Source organism: Panulirus ornatus, chromosome 72, assembly GCF_036320965.1.
Source record: "Panulirus ornatus isolate Po-2019 chromosome 72, ASM3632096v1, whole genome shotgun sequence".
Classification (NCBI taxonomy): domain Eukaryota; kingdom Metazoa; phylum Arthropoda; class Malacostraca; order Decapoda; family Palinuridae; genus Panulirus; species Panulirus ornatus.
In genome coordinates this window covers 13,302,649-13,325,790 of record NC_092295.1, presented here as the reverse complement: position 1 = coordinate 13,325,790, position 23,142 = coordinate 13,302,649, and the positions used below count along the sequence as shown (strand labels likewise).

General features: G+C 39.5%; 1 protein-coding gene across 1 annotated transcript in view; it reads left to right on the top strand.

The window, feature by feature from the left end:
- Positions 1-4,409: 4,409 nt before the first annotated feature.
- Positions 4,410-23,142, top strand: part of LOC139748020 (uncharacterized) — a 44,472-nt gene continuing 25,739 nt past the window's right edge. Inside the window, exons 1-8 of the mRNA XM_071660562.1 lie at positions 4,410-4,536; positions 5,043-5,141; positions 12,248-12,400; positions 12,511-12,645; positions 13,099-13,254; positions 14,721-14,946; positions 15,926-16,174; positions 16,940-17,137. Of these exons, the coding sequence (XP_071516663.1) occupies positions 4,437-4,536; positions 5,043-5,141; positions 12,248-12,400; positions 12,511-12,645; positions 13,099-13,254; positions 14,721-14,946; positions 15,926-16,174; positions 16,940-17,137 (1,316 nt within the window). The 5' untranslated portion in view covers positions 4,410-4,436. The remainder of the gene's footprint in view (positions 4,537-5,042; positions 5,142-12,247; positions 12,401-12,510; positions 12,646-13,098; positions 13,255-14,720; positions 14,947-15,925; positions 16,175-16,939; positions 17,138-23,142) is intronic.

Sequence of the window (23,142 nt, the reverse complement as noted above, 5' to 3'; positions counted from 1 at the left end):
TTCACATGCCCTGGTTCAATCCATTGACAGCACGTCGACTCCGGTATACCACATCGCTCAAATTCACTCTATTCCTTGCACGCCTTTCACCCTCCTGCATGTACAGGCCCAGTTGTTGTTCGCTGATGATACAGCGCTGGTGGTTGATTCATGTGAGAAACTGCAGAAGCTGGTGACTGAGTTTGGTAAAGTGTGTGAAAGAAGAAAGTTAAGAGTGAATGTGAATAAGAGCAATGTTATTAGGTACAGTAGGGTTAAGGGTCAAGTCAATTGGGAGGTAAGTTTGAATGAAGAAAAACTGGATGAAGTAAAGTGTTTTAGATATCTGGGAGTGGATCTGGCAGCGGATGGAACCATGGAAGCGGAAGTGAATCATAGGGTGGGGGAGGGGGCGAAAATTCTGGGAGCCTTGAAGAATGTGTGGAAGTCGAGAACATTATCTCGGAAAGCAAAGATGGGTATGTTTGAAGGAATAGTGGTTCCAACAATGTTGTATGGTTGCGAGGCGTGGGCTATGGATAGAGTTGTGCGCAGGAGGGTGGATGTGCTGGAAATGAGATGTATGAGGACAATATGTGGTGTGAGATGGTTTGATCGAGTAAGTAATGTAAGGGTAAGAGAGATGTGTGGAAATAAAAAGAGCGTGGTTGAGAAAGCAGAAGAGGGTGTTTTGAAATAGTTTGGGCACATGGAGAGAATGAGTGAGGAAAGATTGACCAAGAGGATATATGTGTCGGAGATGGAGGGAACGAGGAGAAGTGGGAGACCAAATTTTAGGTGGAAAGATGGAGTGAAAAAAGATTTTGAGTGATCGAGGCCTGAACATGCAGGAGGGTGAAAGGCGTGCAAGGAATAGAGTGAATTGGATCGATGTGGTATACCGGGGTCGACGTGATCTCAATGGATTGAATCAGGGTATGTGAAGCGTCTGGGGTAAACCATGGAAAGTTCTGTGGGGCCTGGATGTGGAAAGGGAGCTGTGGATTCGGGCAATATTACATGACAGCTAGAGGCTGAGTATGAACGAATGGGGCCTTTGTTGTCTTTTCCTAGCGCTACCTCGCACACATGAGGGGGGAGGGGGGTGTTATTCCATGTGTGGCGAGGTGGCGATGGGAATAAATAAAGGCAGACAGTATGAATTATGTACATGTGTATATATGTATATGTCTGTGTGTGTATATATATGTGTACATTTAGATGTATAGGTATCTATATTTGCGTGTGTGGACGTGTATGTATATACATTGTGTATGGGGGTGGGTTGGGCCATTTCTTTCGTCTGTTTGCATGCGCTACCTCGCAGACGCGGGAGACAGCGACAAAGCAAAATAAAAAAAATATATATATATATATGTATAACTCGATTCATTAAGGTCACCTACACTGAGTGCATATAAATACCCACATTCGACCGTATATTATAATGGTTCCATTATGAACAATACCCTGACTGCTATCACTTGTTTACTACCGTCTTCCGTACACACCACCGCGGAGGAACTTGTTGCACCAACATCTTGATCCGGAACGACGTGCACAAAGGCAAAGGTTAGCAAGTGTGTTAGAATTAATGATTGTAGAAAAATCTTAAAGTTCGTGAAGGATGAAGGATTGATAACGGATCAGCAACCTTATTTTCAGAATAGAACTTGTCCAACGAATACTACTAAATTTTTGTGTTACCTTCTTAAACGGATGTCCTGTCTTCTGCGTGTAGACACGCCGAGGATAATGCTAGACTCACGATGACTAATCCCCATGTATCACATGAGAGACTGCTAAGTAATATTAAAGTAGTATAGCAACCAAAATTCAAAAAAGGGAAACAAAGAGTAGTACTAATTAGCGAAGCATCCAATTGGCTTCAGGTGACGAGCGGGATACCACAAGGCTGTCACGGAACCCATATTTTTTGTCACCTACATCGATGACCAACAGAGAGGACTCATCAGTATAATTTCGGAAGTTGTTGACGACACGAAACTACGAAATGTAGCCAAGTAGAAAGAACTCTGCTTGGAGATTCAGAGGAATTTAGACAGACGGGATGGTCAGTGTGACATGGAAAACGGATTGACGTATGTAAATACAAAGTAATGAACTGTAGAGGCAAAACTCTACATCGGTAATACAAATTACATTGTAGACCATCACGAAACGTTAAGGAACAAGAGAACGTTAGTGTGATTATGAGTAACGACCTTATGACTCAAGGACTGGCTATTATGATACCTCCTTCTTCCCTCGAACAGCTGTGTAATTGTCCTCCTTCTGTCGTCTCTCCAATTTCGTATCACCTTCCTTCAAGAGTCAGGTAGCCTACAAATGTTAGAAGTCAGGTAGCCTACAAATGTTAGGAGTCAGCCTACAAACGTTAAGAGTCAGATAGCAAGCCTACAAAAGTTTACAAAACCTTTATATATATATATATATATATATATATATATATATATATATATATATATATATATATATATATATATATATATATATATATATGTATATATGTGAGAAACTGCAGAAGCTGGTGACTGAGTTTGGTAAAGTGTGTGAAAGAAGAAAGTTAAGAGTAAATGTGAATAAGAGCAAGGTTATTAGGTACAGTAGGGTTGAGGGTCAAGTCAATTGGGAGGTGAGTTTGAATGGAGAAAAACTGGAAGAAGTGAAGTGTTTTAGATATCTGGGAGTGGATCTGGCAGCGGATGGAACCATGGAAGCGGAAGTGGATCATAGGGTGGGGGAGGGGGCGAAAATTCTGGGGGCCTTGAAGAATGTGTGGAAGTCGAGAACATTATCTCGAAAAGCAAAAATGGGTATGTTTGAAGGAATAGTGGTTCCAACAATGTTGTATGGTTGCGAGGCGTGGGCTATGGATAGAGTTGTGCGCAGGAGGATGGATGTGCTGGAAATGAGATGTTTGAGGACAATGTGTGGTGTGAGGTGGTTTGATCGAGTGAGTAACGTAAGGGTAAGAGAGATGTGTGGAAATAAAAAGAGCGTGGTTGAGAGAGCAGAAGAGGGTGTTTTGAAGTGGTTTGGGCACATGGAGAGGATGAGTGAGGAAAGATTGACCAAGAGGATATATGTGTCGGAGGTGGAGGGAACAAGGAGAAGAGGGAGACCAAATTGGAGGTGGAAAGATGGAGTGAAAAAGATTTTGTGTGATCGGGGCCTGAACATGCAGGAGGGTGAAAGGAGGGCAAGGAATAGAGTGAATTGGAGCGATGTGGTATACCGGGGCTGACGTGCTGTCAGTGGATTGAATCAAGGCATGTGAAGCGTCTGGGGTAAACCATGAAAAGCTGTGTAGGTATGTATATTTGCGTGTGTGGACGTATGTATATACATGTGTATGGGGGGGGGGGGTTGGGCCATTTCTTTCGTCTGTTTCCTTGCGCTACCTCGCAAACGCGGGAGACAGCGACAAAGTATAAAAAAAAAAAGATATATATATATATATATATATATATATATATATATATATATATATATATATACCTGGGAGTTAGGATTGCCTACACCAGATGTGAAGAAAAGGTGCAAACTTAGGAAAGATTATAGCAGTACATTCCTGTGTAAATTAAGATGCTTAGAAATATAAAGGAAAACTGTCGATATTTGGATAGTTCCCAACAGATCAAACAACTTGGTTCCCTAAATGTTTAATCATCTGTACCTCCCATATACATTTTCCTCTATTACATTCTCGTCACATGGAATCAAATCTATAAATTTCTGAATTACATTCTTGACGAAAATTAACATTTTGATTTTACTCTGCATGTAAAGATATATTTTCCTCAGCTATGTTGTGGGTAGCGTATTTATGAATAAGAAGCGATTGTATTTAACATTTCATTTCGGGTGTCTGGGTAGATGAATTTGATGTAATCATTTCACAGTTGTTAGAGTAATTGGTCGTCCGGCACCATAGCACCATCGCCAACCAATCAGCACAAAAGAAACAAACTTTTGATCGCTCATAAAATAGCTTCACAAAGCATTGGTTCGAATAAGTTTTGATGCTTCATTAATTTAATGAGTGAGTATATTTAGAAGTTTTCAGTTTCATTCTAAAGCCTATTAGAGGCAGTTTGTCAGATTTCGGAAGTCTGAAAAGAGCTGACGGAAACTTTTGAAATAAGTTGTTTAACAGTTGAATAAGACAGACGACATCACCGGCATAGCAGAGTTCGAAACATGTATCGAGACTTTGTTTACGGTTTAAGGAAAACATCTTGTATAGATGATCAAACATCTGCTAGTCGTAAAGTGTGACGCTGATTGGATGTACACTATGGGATTATGTACAACTGAAAGAGAAAATATGTATTTCTGGTTTATAAATCGACTTCGTCGTCCCAGAGTATAAAGGTTCATAACACAGGTCACATAGACAGAGGAGGTTCGATCATGTGAACCGTTTGGTCGAGATGGTACCGAAGGTGAGGTTGTGGGTCGCTGGTTGTGGTCTGGTCAGTTGTTGGTCCAGCTGGTGGCAGGACAACATCAACAAACAGTTCGTCATAGAAAGTGAGTTGCTTTTGATAAAAGTATTTTTTTTTTTCATTTATTGATAGGGAAGTTGTTTTAAGTTTAGTGTAAAAGATTTTTACTTTACGATGAACGTGTAGATTAAAGCCTTACCATTCAAGCGAATGTTGAGTAATGTTTATAGATTATTGTATGCAGTTTGTCTTGCTGGGGACAGTGTGATTGGATTTCGAACCTAACTTTTCTGCAGTATGTCAGATTTGTTAATTCTGACCACTAAAACATTAATTTTAAACATTTTCCAAAGGAAAAACTTTTCTAAGATCAAGCTTAAGTACAAAGCAGTCTTTGCATTGTTATCGATGTCTTAAAATGCAGTAGTTCTTTATAATGGATGAGAACGCAATGTTCCCATAGATTTTCAATATTACTTTGATAATACTTTAACAACTTGATAATCTTTTTCTTCAGTGGATGAGAACGCAATGTTCCCATAGATTTTCAATATTACTTTACTTTAACAACTTGATAATCTTTTTCTTCAGTGAATCTTCTCCCGCCAAAGATGGCGATCAAAATTGCCACCATCTTGGTGTTGGCTGCAGTGTTTGCTCCTAGTCCAACATCAGCACGGGCTATTCTTGGTAATTAATGTTTCGATTTAATTTAAACTTTCTCCTGATATCTTCCTGTACATCAAATGGGCTTGGACTACATCCATTCATCTTGTGAAAATTCTTAAGTAAAACGGGTAATTGTCGATAATTTACATAGAATATCTTTAACAAAATTTGATTCTTTTATAGACGGTACAGGACTTCTTTCTAAAATAAGTGTTATGGATTAACAAATGTGCGTGCTAGTTCATTTCCTGTACCTTTATAACTCATAATCATAGTGTTTGATTTTCCTCAGTGTTTACTTTTCGCTCTTCCCTGTGTATCCAGAATTTCCATAAAGTTAACATACTACTTTTGTTCAATAAACTAAACGTTACACTTGTCATTTTTAAATACATATGATGCTTCCTAACCACTTCTCCTACTTATGAATGAATTAACAAGTGTAAACTTGTGAATTCCTGCTAGAAATCATTCTAAGAAGTCTTTATCATACAATCTTGGAGTTAGTGATTCCAAACAATAGTTTACCTTTATAAACTCCAATTAACAATTTAATTTTTCAGAAATATTTAATTTTATACAACATCTTGAGAATTGATTCGGACACTTGCACTTCTACACTAAAATGGGTAGATGTTCTAAACGAATAACTTCAACTGCGCATTTAATACATAACAATCTAGAGTTATCAGTGACTACTACCGAAGGTTTGAGTTGCTGTAAAATGATTTTCTGTAATTTGGTTGAAAAAAACCTGGTTATCTTGACTATACATCGTGTATCTGAGTTATTTCTTAGATTTAACTACCAGTTACCTTAACTATACATCTTGCATCTATAAATGATATTCATCTTTACCTACTAATTTTGATTTTCCATATTAAATCTGAAAAAATTTAATGCTTGCTATTTTCAGTCTACCATTTGAGTCGGCCATTGTACCGTATAGCGTGGTCTTTAAACTTCGTCCCCGTCTCCCCCATTAGCAAAGTAGCGCAACAAAACTTGACAAATGACCCAACCCACCCATTTATATACATAAACGCCCACATGCTTATACATTGCAACGTATGCACATACTCTTGCTGCCTTCATCCATTCTCGTTACCTCCCCGCTACACATGAAATGGCACTCCCCCCGCACGCGCGAGAGGTAGCGCTAGAAAAAAAAAAAAGGCCACGTTCCTTCACTATCTGTAGCTGTCATGTGTAATGAACCGAAACCACAGCTCCCTTTCCACATTCAGGCCCCATGTCTTATACCAAAGACATTTCACATGCCCTGGTTCAATCTATTAACAGCACGTAAACCCCGGTATACCACATTGTTCCACTTCACGATTCCTTGCACGCCTTTCACCCTCCTGTATATTCATGCCCCGATCTTTCAATCTTTTTCACTCTACCTCAAATTTGGTCTCTATTCTCGTTCCCTCCACCTTTGGCAAATATATCCTTTGTCAATGTTCTCTCAATGTGACCAAACCATTTCGATACACCCTCTTGATTTTTACCACAAACCTCTTACCCCTTTCATTACTTGTTTCATCAAATTGCCTCGCACCACATTGTCCTAATATTGTATGTCCAACACATCCACCCTCCTTTTAAGATAAATGCCCATTTTTTTATCTAAACTTTCTCTCCTTTCACACATTCTCCAACACTCCCAGAACCTTCACCCTGTGACTCATCCACTTCCTTGGTTCAATCTGCTCCTAAATCCACTCCCAAATATATAATGCCTCGCTTCCAGTTTTTCTCCAAACTTCTCACAATTTACTTGTCCCTAAAATCTACTGAACCTAATAACCTTTTGTTCATTAACTATTTTACCAAATTCTATAAAACAATCCTTCTCTCCCTAATCTCCCACCAGCACAGCCGGCGAACAACTCTTCCCAAGCCCTCTCGTCCATAACAGACTGCATACTTGCCCGTCTCCAAAATTCTTACATTCACTTCCCTAACAACCACACCCATGAATAAATTAAACCATGGAAACATCACACCCCTGCCGCAAACAGACATTCACTTCCTTAACAACCGTCGAGACGTCGCACTCTCTACCTTCCACAGAGCTTCTCTAACTCTATCATAAGCCTTCTCCATATCCATAGATGCTACAAAAGTATGTTTTTCAATTTCTCTTGCATTTTTCATGGCATACGCCTGATCCACACATCCTCAACCACACTGCTCTTCCCAATCTGATGCTCTGTACATACCTTCACCCTCTCAATCAATACCCTCCCATATAATTTCCCAGGAATACTCTACAAACTTGTACATCAGCAATTCGAACACTCCTTTATCCCCTTTGCCATTTGTACAATGGCACTAGGCAAGCATTCCGCCAATCCTCAAGCACTTCACCATGAGTGGATATCCTTACCAGCCAGTTAAGTCGCCCTTGCATAAATTCCACCTCAATCCAAACCTACCGGATTTCATATTCCGCTAAACTTTCACTACCTTTTATTTACCAAACCTTTCTCCCTAACCCTCTCGCTTCGCACACCTCAACCAAGACGCCCTGTATCTATCACGCATTCAACAAACCTTCAGAACTTTCACCACTGTTACTACCTCCTTATTAGCCCCCTTTACCAATGTTCCCATTTCTTTTGTCTTGCGCACTTTTATTTACCTCCTTCCAAAACATCTTAATCTAAATTTAATGATACTCGCTCTCTCATTTGCCATTTTTCACCATCCTATTTCTTTTATACAGATTCATACTTGCCTGCAACAATCTTCCAAACTCCTATTTTTCACAATCCAACTTCATCCCATCACTCGCTACCCTTTCTAATCTGCCCACCTCCCACGCTTCTCGTACTACAAGCATATTTTGAGCCATCACTGCTTCCCTAAATACATCATTTACTCCACCAACCCTCTCTGAAAAGGTATTCCCAATCACCATTTTCAGCACAAATCTAAAAGCTCTTCGGTTTAAAACGCTGAACACCCCATGTACAACAATTGTACCCTCAACTGCCACATTGCTCGCCTTTGCATTCAAATCGCCCATCACTATAACCCGGTCTCGTGTATAAAATTTACTAACACTCTCTTTGCTGCTCCCAAAACGCTTAACCTCGTGATCATTCTTGTGACCAGGTGCATAGGCAGCAATAATCGCCCATCTCTCCCACTTTGTTTTACCCATCATCTCTCCCACTTTGTATTACCCATATCAACCAAGTTTACTTGCACTCTCATACTCCTGCTTCAGGAATATTGCTACTCCTTCCTTTGCCATTGACCTCTTACCAACCCCTAACTTTATACCAAACCACTCTTCCCTTTTACCCTTGATTTTCACTTGGACCAAAAACGTCCAGGTTCTTTTCCTTAAACATGCTACCCCTCTCCTGCTTTCTCTCGTGTTACATCCACACATTTAGACGCTACAATCTAAGCCTTCGAGGAGAATGAGCACTCTTCGCACGACTCCTTAATTTTCCCTTTTAAAAAAGTTAAAACAAAACTTTTCTAGCCCCCCGCTCTGTCCCCTTTAGTAACCTTCTACGACACTCTTGCAATGTATGAAGTATTTTCTCCCTTATCCCCAGGGATATATATCGTAAAATTCCAGGAGGTTCTTGTACGAAAGTGTGCGTTCATATGCACTATATTAGTATATATGTACATCTCTGTGTTGTACAATTTGGTTCTGTAGAAAGCTATCTGCTGGTTGTGCCAGTCTGGTGGGATTTGACCAGTGGAGACCTCGTTCCTCACTGATGTGACACGAAGGGTGTTCCATTACACTGTATTCGAACAGTCATTTCCCTTTCAATGACTCGTAGCCTAGCAGTAGCACTCCTGCCTGCCACGCAGGGGTCTGTTTCGATCCAGGTTATATTGTATGGAAGTACGTTTATGTACAATATATTGGATATATCACCATTGGGTTATATTGTTTGGAAGTACGTTTATGTACACTATATTGACATATCACCATTGGGTTAGATCCAGTGTTACTCTCTACACTTCGTATATATCGTAGAGGAATCTTTATTCATTAGATTTAAGGCATAAGATTCTTGTTTTAAATCTGATTTTGTAAACCAGACAAATGTTACTCTATTCTAATATTGCTGAAACTTGCGTTGATGTAAATCGTAAAAACATTGCTGTAAATCTTTTTTGGTTCATGTCGACTATTTTCATAACTTCTTAAATGGAATATTTCTCGCTCGAAATAAATGTTTTGTGAAGTACGTATTTCGTATGGTTTACTGACTTGTATCATACTGTCATAACCTACCTCACCATTCCAATTGCATGTACTATAATTCTAATTTCCTCTACCAATTCCCCTCCAGTGTTAAAATCGCTATCAATAGAAACATTAATGCCTCTTGTGCCGTATCTTGTATTCGTCTTCTAATCCTATTGGTTAATAATTATTCCACTTCACTTCAGTTTCATGACAAATTTTGGCTTTTATCATTATGAAAGCCATTTCGGCAAACTTTGGTATTAACTCTGCCACTAGTTTTGACTTGTTTATTTAATTCATCCTCAACTTTTTCATGTCTCCTTCCCAGAAATTGAGCGTTGTTTATATACCATAACCTTAGACTTTGTACGAATATTGCTCCCATATCTTAATTTTTCTTCTATCACGATGGAATGTGCTAATTTTATTGTAATCGCACACAATATCGTGTATACCGATCTTCCTGCTCTCTAAGTTGTTTTTGATATTCTCGTGTGATGTTACAGGCCTATGCACTATTTTAATTTCTACCTCGATATTTGGGCACAAACGCCACTAAGTGGCTATGCCACTTTACGTGTAATTAAACTGAAATTTACGTTCGTCTCGTCTTATTTCAATCTACATTCGCTAGCAGTTTTATCCCAATTTCGTAACTTGGGATTGTTTTTACTCCGTGTATGTTACTGTAACTGCATATGCCACCCTAGGATTATTCAGAAAATACTATACATTGATATAAAAACTTGACTTTACCTATGCCTGGTGTATTCTTGCCTGCCTGGCTACAGTTATTGAACATTTTGATTATATTGCTGTATCAAAATTGTATACTGCAATGGTCTAAAAATTATCGAACGTAAGGTTGGTAAGCATTAGTTTATATATGGAAACCATAATTAGGAATTCTATCGAGCCAATTTGTCTTTAAACTTGTCAGAAGTTTAATTCTAAAATATGCGGGTAACTACATTTTTCTAAGGTAACCAGAACTCGTGGGATATTTTTTCTTTGCTTTGTCACTGTCTCCCGCGTTTGAGAGGTAGCGCAAGGAAACAGACGAAAGAAATGGCCCAACCCATCCCCATACACATGTATATACATACGTCCACACACGCAAATATGCATACCTACACAGCTTTCCATGGTTTACCCCAGACGCTTCACATGCCCTGATTCAATCCACTGACAGCACGTCAACCCCGGTATACCACATCGATCCAATTCACTATTCCTTGCCCTCCTTTCACCCTCCTGCATGTTCAGGCCCCGATCACACACAATCTTTTTCACTCCATCATTCCACCTCCAATTTGGTCTCCCACTTCTCTTCGTTCCCTTCACCTCCGACACGTACATCCTCTTGGTCAATCTTTCCTCACTCATTCTCTCCATGTGCCCAAACAATTTCAAAACGCTCTTCTGCTCTCTCAACCACGTTCTTATTTCCACACATCTCTCTTACCCTTACGTTACTTACTCGATCAAACCACCTCACACCACACATTGTCCTCAAACGTCTCATTTCCAGCACATCCATCCTCCTGCGCACAACTCTATCCATAGCCCACGCCTCGCAACCATACAACATTGTTGGAACCACTATTCCTTCAAACATACCCATTTTTGCTTTCGGAGATAATGTTCTCGACTTCCACACATTCTTCAAGGCTCCCAGGATTTTCGCCCCCTCCCCCACCCTATGATCCGCTTCCATGGTTCCATCCGATGCCAGATCCACTCCGATATCTAAAACACTTTACTTCCAGTTTTTCTCCATTCAAACTTGCCTCCCAATTGACTTGATCCTCAACCCTAATGTACCTAATAACCTTGCTCTTATTCATTTACTCTTAACTTTCTTCTTTCACACACTTTACCAAATAGTCACCAACTTCTGCAGTTTCTCGCATGAATCGGCCACCAGCGCTGTATCATCAGCGAACAACAACAGACTCGCTTCCCAAGCTCTCTTATCCCCAACAGACTTCATACTTGCCCCTCTTTCCAAAACTCTTGCATTCGCCTCCCTAACAACCCCATCCATAAACAAATTAAACAACCATGGAGACATCACACACCCCTGCCGCAAACCTACATTCACTGGGATATTTGAACCATATTAAAATCTGTTCCGCAACATTATTCGTAACCTAACTGGAAGTCGTTCGTAAATGACTAAATTAAAAACTACGCACTTTGATTACTTTTTTAATACTTGATATTGTTTCACCTTTAAAAACTATGCAAGACTGTCATTTGGCTTTCTACCAGAGTTCTCATAGACTTTCAAAACCTTTGCTCTTCGTATAGAAAAAAAAATTTCTTACTGTAAAACACTTAAACCAAACTTATAATTATAAGTTATTAAACTGAGGTAATGCATGAGCGACCAACTTGATAGCTATTAATGAAAACAAACTTCAAAATATTTACCTTGGCAAGATCCTTTCATAAGATCAACAGTGAAGGATTTCCGAACTAGTGATAGAAAGCAATATAAAAGTTGAACAAAAGTACATTTGAGTTCATTATTTGCTCCTTTTAGTCAAAATGATGGAAATTTGCAAGTTTTCATTTATCAAATGTTTACCACACTATCTAATCTTTAAAACTATCGCAAACAACCCCTCCAGGATCAGGTTGATGTTCCTGTTTCAATTCCTTTCTATTCGTTAACTTTACCAGCAGAAATGCATTGTATTTCTTAATGTAAAGCACTATACTTTTACCCAACAATCTAGTAATAACGTTCCATTTAACAAAGTCCAATAAGATTTTTGTATATTAATTTACCAGTCTCCTATTCTGACTACATTACGTCCTAAATTTTAACATGTGGAGTTTTCCATGAGGTATAACATGTCTAAAGAATTCCACTTTGTAATGTCAGGTGAAGCGTCCATTACTGAACATTATGCTGAACAAGACGACTGCTCACCTCCTGTCCACTGCTGCCGCCACTTGCCTCTATCGTCAGAATTCATCGCCTGTTGTAACGCGTCCGGCTGCTGCTCCCCATGTGACAACCTCTACGTGTATGAAGGTCAGGTCATAACCCCATCTTGTATGGTGTCGTGGAATACATTATGTACAACGTAAGACATTGCTGACGAGTCTTGACTACAAACTGACGTTATCCTGTTCACTTTACAGGACACGGAGTGTATGAAACGCGTGAAGATTGTGAGGGAGCTTACGAGTGCTGTGTATCTCCCTTCCTCTCTGACGAATTCAATAAATGTTGCTTTGAACATCAGTGTTGTCCCTTCTGTGGCAGTGTACCTGAAGGTGGGTAGGTGGGTCAGGTGTTCCTTCTGTGGCAGTGTACCTGAAGGTGGGTAGGTGGATTAGGTGTTCCTTCTATGGCAGTGTACCTGAAGGTGGGTTAGGTGTTCCTTCTATGGCAGTGTACCTGAAGGTGGGTAGGTGGATTAGGTGTTCCTTCTATGGCAGTGTACCTGAAGGTGGGTGGGTGGGTGGGTCTGCTGTTCTCTTCTTTGGCAGTATACCTGAAGGTGGGTCAGGTGTTCCTTCTGTGGCAGTGTACCAAAGTTTTAGGTGTTCCAGTCTTTCAAAAATTTCTTAAGCTAACATTTTGCTATTTGATAATTTAGGGTCTCAAAATAAGTTTATAAAACATTTCAATTTGTTTTAAATGCGTCAAAAATGTCCATGGGCATTTAACCAATGGGCAAGTCTGCGCTGACCTTGGTTTCTGAAATGGATTTATTCACGTAACAGGTTGCTGGTATGATGGAGTATTGTATCCCTGGGGTAGCGTGGTCGATACCTTACCAGACTCTTGTATTAAGCTGGTGTGTGGAGCGAAGGTGTCTCGCTCCTCCCCATACATCACTGGCGTTGTCCTCAAACTCTACCATCCACCAACGCATTACGGTTAGATAATCTTAATTTCAGTGTTGTGGTTTCTCTATTCAGAGTAATGTCTTAAATACAACTTTCAAACAATGTAAAAAGTGGTGACATTTAATCGTAGGTAATAAACTTGTAGATTGCAAATTTCTTGATAAATTTCTGAACTAAGTACTAAACTTCTTGAGTAAAAAATTTAGATTTTCTAAAAGGTAAATGCAACAATCATGACATTTGTTAAAATTTAATAAGATTGTTTTAACGTATAGATGCTAACTTTAATAAGTGCTGTGTATTTCTTAAATTTCCATAACCCGTCCATTCTGATAATGTCCCTCTGGAGATTCCCACAACTGTCAATCTCGGCGTAATTTTTTTTTTTCGTCTGAATTTACCGAAGCCGCTGATTACTCCCATATCCAAATCGTTGATATATATAACGAACAAGAGCGGTCCCAAGACTAATCCCTGAGGGACACCACTGGCTACATTGCCCCAGTCTGATGTAACTCCACTGGTACATAGTCTGTTTTCTGCCGGTAAAACACTATGTAAACTAAAGACACAACCCTTAATACAGTGCCGCCAATTTTCAACGCAAGAGCGCTCGAGGCTAATATCAAAAGCCATGGCTATATAATGACTCTTCCCCGGTTCGTTTCAAATACTTGATCAAAGGAGAATATTAGACATTACCTCCCTTTCGTAAACCCATGTTAGAATCCTCAATGAGATATTGATTCTAAGTGCTCCCGTATTTATCCGCTATGATAAACTACACATTTTCCTCGATATATGTCTGGTTAAAACTGTAATTGGAGGCAATGAATCCGTCCCCTTTAAGATGGGAAAGACATATGTCCTCCATCACTTAGGAACTACGCCTGATTCCAGAAAGTTTAAAAACGGAACGCTTACTTGCTCCCTACATTCTTTACTCTCAAAAATACCATCTGGGCCGGAACTCGATTTGACTGTTTCAAGATATAATTTGCCGAATCTTCTCAATATCAAATGACTGTATTCTTTAGTGTAAAAGCTGGTATGAAATGATTTAAAACCAGATTTCAATCTAAGAGAATGCAAATTCATAGGTTCAGTTGTCAGTTATGTACATTTGAAGAAACCTTTAGCAACATTTTTAATTGGATTTCGTAATTTCTCTAGGCCTTCCTCCGTAATCAGATTTCACAATTCCATTACATAAACCGACCAGAAAAGTTTCCCTCAAGTTATACATTACTGTAAAAGCCTTCCTCATTTTTTTTTCATACTAATCGCCCTCTCCTTCGACAGCGAGGCAGCGTTAAGAACAGAGGACTGGGCCCTTGAGGGAATACCCTCACCTGGCCCCCTTCTCTGCTCCCTCTTTTGCAAAATTAAAAAAAAAAAATATCGTTGCATTCTATTAACTATTTTGGGTCATTGTTAATCTTGTCTCCTATAAGGCAATAATCGTCCATAAAAATACTTTAATCTCCACTTGTCAGATGTTGAGTGTGATCATGAAGTGCAGTACGAGTGTGTGAACTCGAGGGGCATCATCCACGAGCAGAACTCTGAGTGGCTGGAAAGTTTGTGTAGTTGGTGCAGGTGTGAGGACGGCCACATCAGATGTGAGGAGGTGGAACCCATGTGTCCACCAGCCCCACACCCAGACTGTACTGAGGTGCCCGGCGACTGTTGCTCCACCTGGATCTGCCACAACCTCACCACGTACGTATTTCACCTTCCACAGTGGTAGAGTATATTTGACCCAACCAGCAGTCGCCTGATACTAGAACGGCCCTAGTCAGTAAGGCCAATTCTTCCCTAAACGTGTGTAGTGTAGACTAACTCTGGGAATTTGCTTTGGCATCCACTCGTATGATAAGAGTATGAAAAAACTCTTACGACTCTAAGGTTTCTTTGGCAAACGAGGTTTTACATTCGTTAAAAATGAATCCAATTGAGGGACTATAATTAAACCTATGAATGTTGACGATATACTTTAGCGGTAAGATAGATCTGCATCTTGATCTAAACTGCTTTAAAATTATTGAAATTGGTAAAGAAATAACCACTATAAACATGCTGGACCCTGTTACTTGAAAACTGCGTAGTCGAAATTTCTCTTCCTACTGTATTTCACGGAGACTACGTTAAAAATAATCATTTATATGTAACTTAAACTGAACATGTTTGAACATAACCAATTCGATTGCTGTACACAATTTCGTTTACCAAATCTGGCGTCTTTACATTTTCAACCTAAGGTAACATGCGTTTATCTTTTATAGTATGTTATAACTTATAGTATTTAGATGGCTGAGCACTTAAAAGTATTCTCTGCAGGTAAGAAAAAAAGTTTGGACATTACTTATGAATGATTTGGAACTCCTGTAGATTAAAATATTTGCTTTGATACTATGATCTTGTCCCATAACAGAAATGAATAAAATATTTGTGGGACAGTTTCCAGGCATTTAATTAAAACGTTATTTACGCAATCTATAATTTTCTGATCGTGTAAATTTTCATTTATGATTTTAAGACTGAATATTTTGAAGCTACAAATTTTACTTTTTGACTGCAAATCTAAATCTTTCAATGTATTCACTCCGTCGTGCTTTAAGACTTGTTACTTTAAAATTATTAAACTATAGTACAATTGTGTACAAATATTTAGATCCAACAATTTTTCGATATGTTGCAGTGTTGGCGAGGCTGTTGCTGAAGGCAGGAAGTCCCACTTGTACTCCCACAAAACCTGCATCGACTACCAAGGTGTACGTCGTAATGTTGGAGAGACGTGGGTAGACCCCAGAGATCCCTGCATACGTTACTTGTGTACACAAGATGGTATTGAAGAACAACCTGGTCGATATTGTCCACCTGTCGGCCCTCGACCTCATGTTGGCTGTAAGAAAATAGAGCAAGATTGTTGTCAAATATGGCACTGCACGTGAGTATTCCTACTGAGCCTACAATCGGGTAATTTAAGGTTTGGTAATTGTGAAAATTAAGACTGAAATTGGTGAGACTTCTTAAAACTTTCAATTAGATTTACGTAATTGGTATTTCAATGTTTTGCTAATTATATTAAAGTTTGATGCTTAAAATACTTTGTACCAGAGACTATATAGTCTAACTATAGACCACATCAATTAAAACTGTCATGCATGTCGACAATCTGGTTTCAAGTTTGCATTGTTAAAGTTGTCAAAGATGTCCACAGGCTTCCATATAGCTAAAATATCTTATAGTTTACGATCAAAATCAATGACGGGAATACCACTATTGTACTTTAGATTGTCTAACAAAACTAGATAATTGTCTCCCATATTTTGAATTTCTAAAATTTGCTACACCGACAAATGGTCAAAGGGTTCCTGGGAATAGCAATTGATAAAAGAATAAACCATTTGAGTGTAATGATAAATCAACGCTTTATTAAAAGGAATTATAGAATCTACAGAAGGTAAATGGCACACTCGGACACTCCTTGCATACAAACACTCGCCCTAACATGGTCCCGTGATCTTGCCATTATAGTAATTGCTTCTTAAAGATCCAATAAAATTGGTCGCTTCCATTCATCTTGCAAGTTTGCATAGTTATAAATTTTCAGAATTCCTATAATTCTCATTGGAGATTCGGTGAATGTTTCAAATAATCTCTCCATCAAAATCTCGAGTCTGACAAGTAACTCTAATCATAAAAATTTCAGTGGTTGTGTAGACCAGCAAGGTGTACATCATGGTGTTGGAGAGACGTGGGTAGACCCCAGGGATCCCTGCATACGTTACTTGTGTACACAAGATGGTATTGAAGAACAACCTGGTCGACATTGTCCACCTGTCGGCCCTCGACCTCATGTTGGCTGTAAGAAAATAGAGGAAGACTGTTGTCAAATCTGGCACTGCACGTGAGTATTGACTGGCATCACAAAATAAATTTAACATTACACTTGATAAAACTATAAACATAACATGTCTTATAACAAGATTGTCAATTTGTTTCTAAGATTCTAGTAATTGGCTTAATATTACGTAGTAAAGTTTTTCAAAGTTTGCAGAACTTTTCTCAAATACGTAAACTTTGGAAAGTCTTCTGAATATGAATTGCTAATTTTACTTGTATCGACTTTAAACCGTTACACTATATAGATTAATTTTCCAAAGATTCTAATTAACAAAATGTGGGTGATGAATCTTGACGTTAACCATTTAAGCTATTGAGTAGGTTTGGCTGATACGAAATGGTTAAGACTGATGACCTACATTGATCCTATCGTACTCTAGCACGTAGCCTGCACACAATTGCACTGTATTCAGAATTAAGTAAATTTGGTGAAATAATTTCAATCTAATAAAATCTCCCAGCGACTTGGAGACCCATATCTACAATCTGCAGTGAATGTCCAAATATTCAGACGATTTTGACTAGAGACAATTTCTTCGACGAACGTCATGCCTTGGTGTCCGAATATTAAATGTCTTTTATTTTACGATTCCGATATCAAAATGGTCTTATTCTTCAGATACTGGACAAGATTTCACTGTCCAACTAATTTACTTCATGCGATGATCCATTTATTGATTCCACATACTGGAACTTGTGAATTGCAGAGGTTGTGTAGACCAGCAAGGTGTACACCATCCTGTTGGAGAGACGTGGGTAGACCCCAGGGATCCCTGCATACGTTACTTGTGTACACAAGATGGTATTGAAGAACAACCTGGTCGATATTGCCCACCTGTCGGCCCTCGACCTCATGTTGGCTGTAAGAAAATAAAGGAAGATTGTTGCGAGATCTGGCACTGCACGTGAGTATGTCTTAAATGGTAAACTGGATGAAAATGTCCAAATCAATTATACATAGTGACGGATCACTAAACTGTTTGTGGAACTTTAGGAAAAGATCCCGATCCACCACACTGCTCCATTGTCACTTTATACATGACTAGTGGTTGGTCTATCATAACCCTGCCTAGAATACATATAACATTCAATGTTATAAACGTTTAACGCTTAGTGCATGTTAAGCACTAAGTATTTGACCAGTTTTCAAAGCATCTTGAAAATAGAATCTCGAGGCAAATTTCTAGAAGGTTTGAAGTAAATTACTTTCTCAAACGCCCAACTACTGATGCGTATGGCAATCAAAATGGCTGGTTCAATCATGTCTTGCAGAGGTTGTGTGGACCAGCAAGGTGTACATCATGGTGTTGGAGAGACGTGGGTAGACCCCAGGGATCCCTGCATACGTTACTTGTGTACACAAGATGGTATTGAAGAACAACCTGCTCTGTATTGTCCACCTATCGGCCCTCGACCTCATGTTGGCTGTAAGAAAATAGAACGAGATTGTTGCGAGATCTGGCACTGCACGTGAGTATGTCTTAAATGGTAAATTGAATGAAAATATCCAGATCAATTATACATAGTGAAAGTATTTGACCAGTTTTTTTTCAAAAGAATCGAAAACAATATCTCGTGCCAAATTTCTAGAAGGTTTGAAGTAAATTGCTTTCTAAAACTCCCAACTACTGATACGTATGGCAATTAAAATGGCTGGTTCAATCATGTCTTGCAGAGGTTGTGTAGACCAGCAAGGTGTACATCATGCTGTTGGAGAGACGTGGGTAGACCCCAGGGATCCCTGCATACGTTACTTGTGTACACAAGATGGTATTGAAGAACAACCTGGTCGACATTGTCCACCTGTCGGCCCTCGACCTCATCTTGGCTGTAAGAAAATAGAGGAAGACTGTTGCGAGATCTGGCACTGCACGTGAGTATTGATTGTAAATAGATCTGAAATGACGTAACGGATATAAAAAGATTCTATAATTTCTGATCGTAGAAACATGTGCTTAAAATTTTTATTTACATAGTCTTGGTTCTAAACTAACGTTACCTTGCGCTGTACAACTGTATAATCTCCATTCTCTAAAGCCGGTAAAATTTTAGTCCGTCATAGAAGCAAAACTTGTATGTTTACACTATTTAATGTAACGTATGGTACTCTGCCACAAGAAGTCCCGTATGTTTGTCATAAGCTGATCACTGTATGACAAAGACCAAGTGTCCAGGCGACGTGAACTGTTGAACAGATGGCCACCAATAAAGCGGTCAGGTATTGTTTATTTTGCTTTGTCGCTGTCTCCCGCGTTAACGAGGTAGCGCAAGCAAACAGACGAAACAATGGCCCAACCCGCCCACATGCATATACATGTCCACCCATGCACAATATACATACCTGTACATCTCTATGTACATATACATATACACACATGTACATAATTCATACTGTCTGCCTTTATTTGTTCCCATCGCCACCCCGCCACACATGGAATAACAACCCCCTCTCCCCTCATGTGTGCGAGGTAACGCTAGGAAAAACACCAAAGGCACCATTCGTTCACACTCAGTCTCTAGCTGTCGTGTAATGATACACCGAAACCACGGCTCCCTTTCCACATCCAGGCCCCACACACTTTACATGGTTTACCCCAGACGCTTCACATGCCCTGGTTCAATCCATTGACAGCACATCGACCCCTGTATACCACATCGTTCCAATTCGCTCTATTCCTTGCACGCCTTTCACCCTCCTGCATGTTCAGGCCCCGATCACCCAAAATCTTTTTCACTCCATCTTTCCACCTCCAATTTGGTCTCCCACTTCTCCTCGCTCCCTCCACCTCTGACACATGTATCCTCTTGGTCAATCTTTCCTCACTCATTCTCTCCATGTGACCAAACCATTCAAAAACACCCTCTTCTGCTCTCTCTACCATTTTTTTTTCCACATCTCTCTCACCCTTGCATTACTTACTCGATGAAACGTCACACCACATATTGTCCTCAAACATCTCATTTTCAGCACATACACCCTCCTACGCACAACTCTATCCATAGCCCACGCCTCTCAACCATACAAGATTGTTGGAACCACTATTCCTTCAAACATACCCGTTTTTGCTTTCCGAGATAATGTTCTCGACTTTCAAACATTCTTCAAGGCTCCCAGAATTTTCGACCCCCCTCCCCCACCCTATGATTCACTTCCGCTACCAGATCCACTCTCGGATATCTAAAGCACTTCACTTCCTCCAGCTTTTCTCCATTCAAACTTACCTCCCAATTGACTTGACCCTCAACCCTACTGTACCTAATAACCTTGCTCTTATTCATTTACTCAACTTTCTTATTTCACACACTTTACCAAACTGTCACCAGCTTCTGCAGTTTCTTACAAGAATCGGCCACCAACGCTGTATCATCAGCGAACAACTGACTCTCTTCCCAAGCTCTCTCATCCAGAACAGACTGCATACTTGCCCCTCTTTCCAAAACTCCTCCATCATACAAATCCATTTGTTTTTCTAAATATTTCTCTCATACATTCTTCAAAGCAAACACCTGATCCACACATCCTCTACCACTTCTGAAACCACACTGCTCTTCCCCAATCTGACGCTCTGTACATGCCTTCACCCTCTCAATAAATACCCTCCCATATAATTTACCAAGAATACTCGACAAACTTATACCTCTGTAATTTGAGCACTCACTCTTATCCCCTTTGCCTTTGTACAATGGCATTATGCAAGAATTCCGCCAATCCTCAAACACCTCACCATGAATCATACAAACATTAAATAACCTTACCAACCAGTCAACAATAGTCACCCCCTTTTTTAATAAATTCCACTGCAATACCATCCAAACCTGCTGCTTTGCCGGCTTTCATCTTCCGTAAAGCTTTTACTACCTCTTCTCTATTTACCAAATCATTTTCCCTAACCCTCTCACTTTGCACACCACCTCGACCAAAACGCCGCACATCTGCCGCTCTATAGTCACATTCAACGAACCTTCAAAATACTCTCTCCTTCTCACATCACCATTACTTATCACATCCCCATTTGCCCCTTCACTGAAGTTCCCATTTTCTCCCTTGTCTTGCGTACTTTATTTACCTCCTTCCAAAACATATTTTTATTGTCCCTGAAATTTAATGATACTCTCGCCCCAACTCTCATTTGCCCTCTTTTTCACCTCTTGCACCTTTCTCTTGACCTCCTGCCTCTTTCTTTATACCTCTCCCACTCATTTGCATTTTTTTCCCTGCAAAAATCGTTCAAATGCTTCTTTCACTAATCTTACTTCTTCATCCCACCACTCTCTACCTTTTCTAATCAAGCCACTCCCACGCTTCTCATGCCACAAGCATTTTTTGCGCAAGTCATTATTGTATATACGTAAATGTAGTAATGGGTCTTGTAATCAGAAGTACTGGAGAAAAATCTTTCATTTTGCTAAGAAGTCAATATCGTAATGTTCGACTTGCTGTGAGAGCCCATATAGGTGTTTCTTTGTCGTGAATGTTATGTTCGTGTTTAACAGTTGCTGTCTGTAGTTAACTATGGTATACAGTTGTACATGGCCTCCCAGAGTAGACAGGAGTAGACACTGTCAACATTGTCATGCGACTATTAACAGATTTTGTAAGTCTTAACAAGAAACCTTACGTTCATTAAACTTTGCGCAGCTAAGTTGTACAAATACCACACCTACGTATATAACAATTGAATTGCTTTATTATTGATCTGTTTAACGGTTTACGTTACTATGTTCCACGATCACCGCCCACAAATCTTTTCCATCTCTGACGTGCATCAACATGCGGGGTACATGATCGCGAACTCTTGTGGCCGACTGTACAAACTTGATGTAATGGAAAAGTTACAAAAAAAAAACATGATTGTTGAAATATTCTATCGGATGCCTGTGACCGAAATGCACTACAGAACTGTATATAATAAATGGACGACAAACTTTTCAGTTTGCTGTGAAGGGAAGGAAAATTTTTAAAATTAGTTTGATAGTTCCTCGGACTTAAATGAAATTACTGCTATAAACAAATTAAATTTGATAAGTACATCTGTATATTAGACTAATTCTGCGTTAGTTGGCAACCGTAATCATAAGAGGAAATCTCCATCTACGATGAAAAAATTCAAAATTGGAATATCTGGGTTAAACCATATTACACTTGCATAAATATTTGGTTTTCAGAACTTTTTAGCTTTACCTTTGATAAATTAACTTTAAACGCAAAACTTGATGCAAAGTTCTATAATTTGGTATAAACGATTACGAACTTTGATTAATGCGTATAACTGAAGTCAAACGATGCAACCTTGCAGTGGTTGTGTTGACGAGCAAGGAGTCCATCATGATGTTGGCGAGACGTGGGTAGACCCCAGGGATCCCTGCATCACTTACTTGTGTACACAAGATGGTATCAAACAGCAGCCTGGTCGTCACTGTCCACCTCTAGGTCCTCGACCTCATGTTGGATGTAGGACCGTGCAAGAAGACTGCTGCAACACCTTGGTATTGCACGTAAGTATAATGCAATGTTGGCAGTCTTGCCATTGTGGAAATTCTGTATGACCAATTCTTGTTCTACGAAGTTGTCAATAGAAGTGCTGTATACTTGTATGAACTGCTTATTGATAAGCTAAACGTGGTTATGATGCAACTAGCTCTTGTTCTCCTTCACTATGTATAATTTGGATCATCACTATCCTAATGAATTGGTGTCTCTATTAATGTTTAATGCATCGTACATGTGCAAACCACCACGTAAGATTGCATCAATTCTGCATCTTGTATTTAATTACATGTAAACGGGACAAATTTGTGCATCTGTTAACTACTTTAGAGTTCCGTTCACAACCTGATGAAATGAAGGGTAAAAGTTTTGCAAAGATTTGTCACACATGTGAAATATACTAAAACCCTTTGAATGCTAATTAAGATTAATTGCAACTTGCAGGGGTTGTGTAGACCAGCAAGGAGTCCACCATGATGTTGGAGAGACGTGGGTAGACCCCAGGGATCCCTGCATACGTT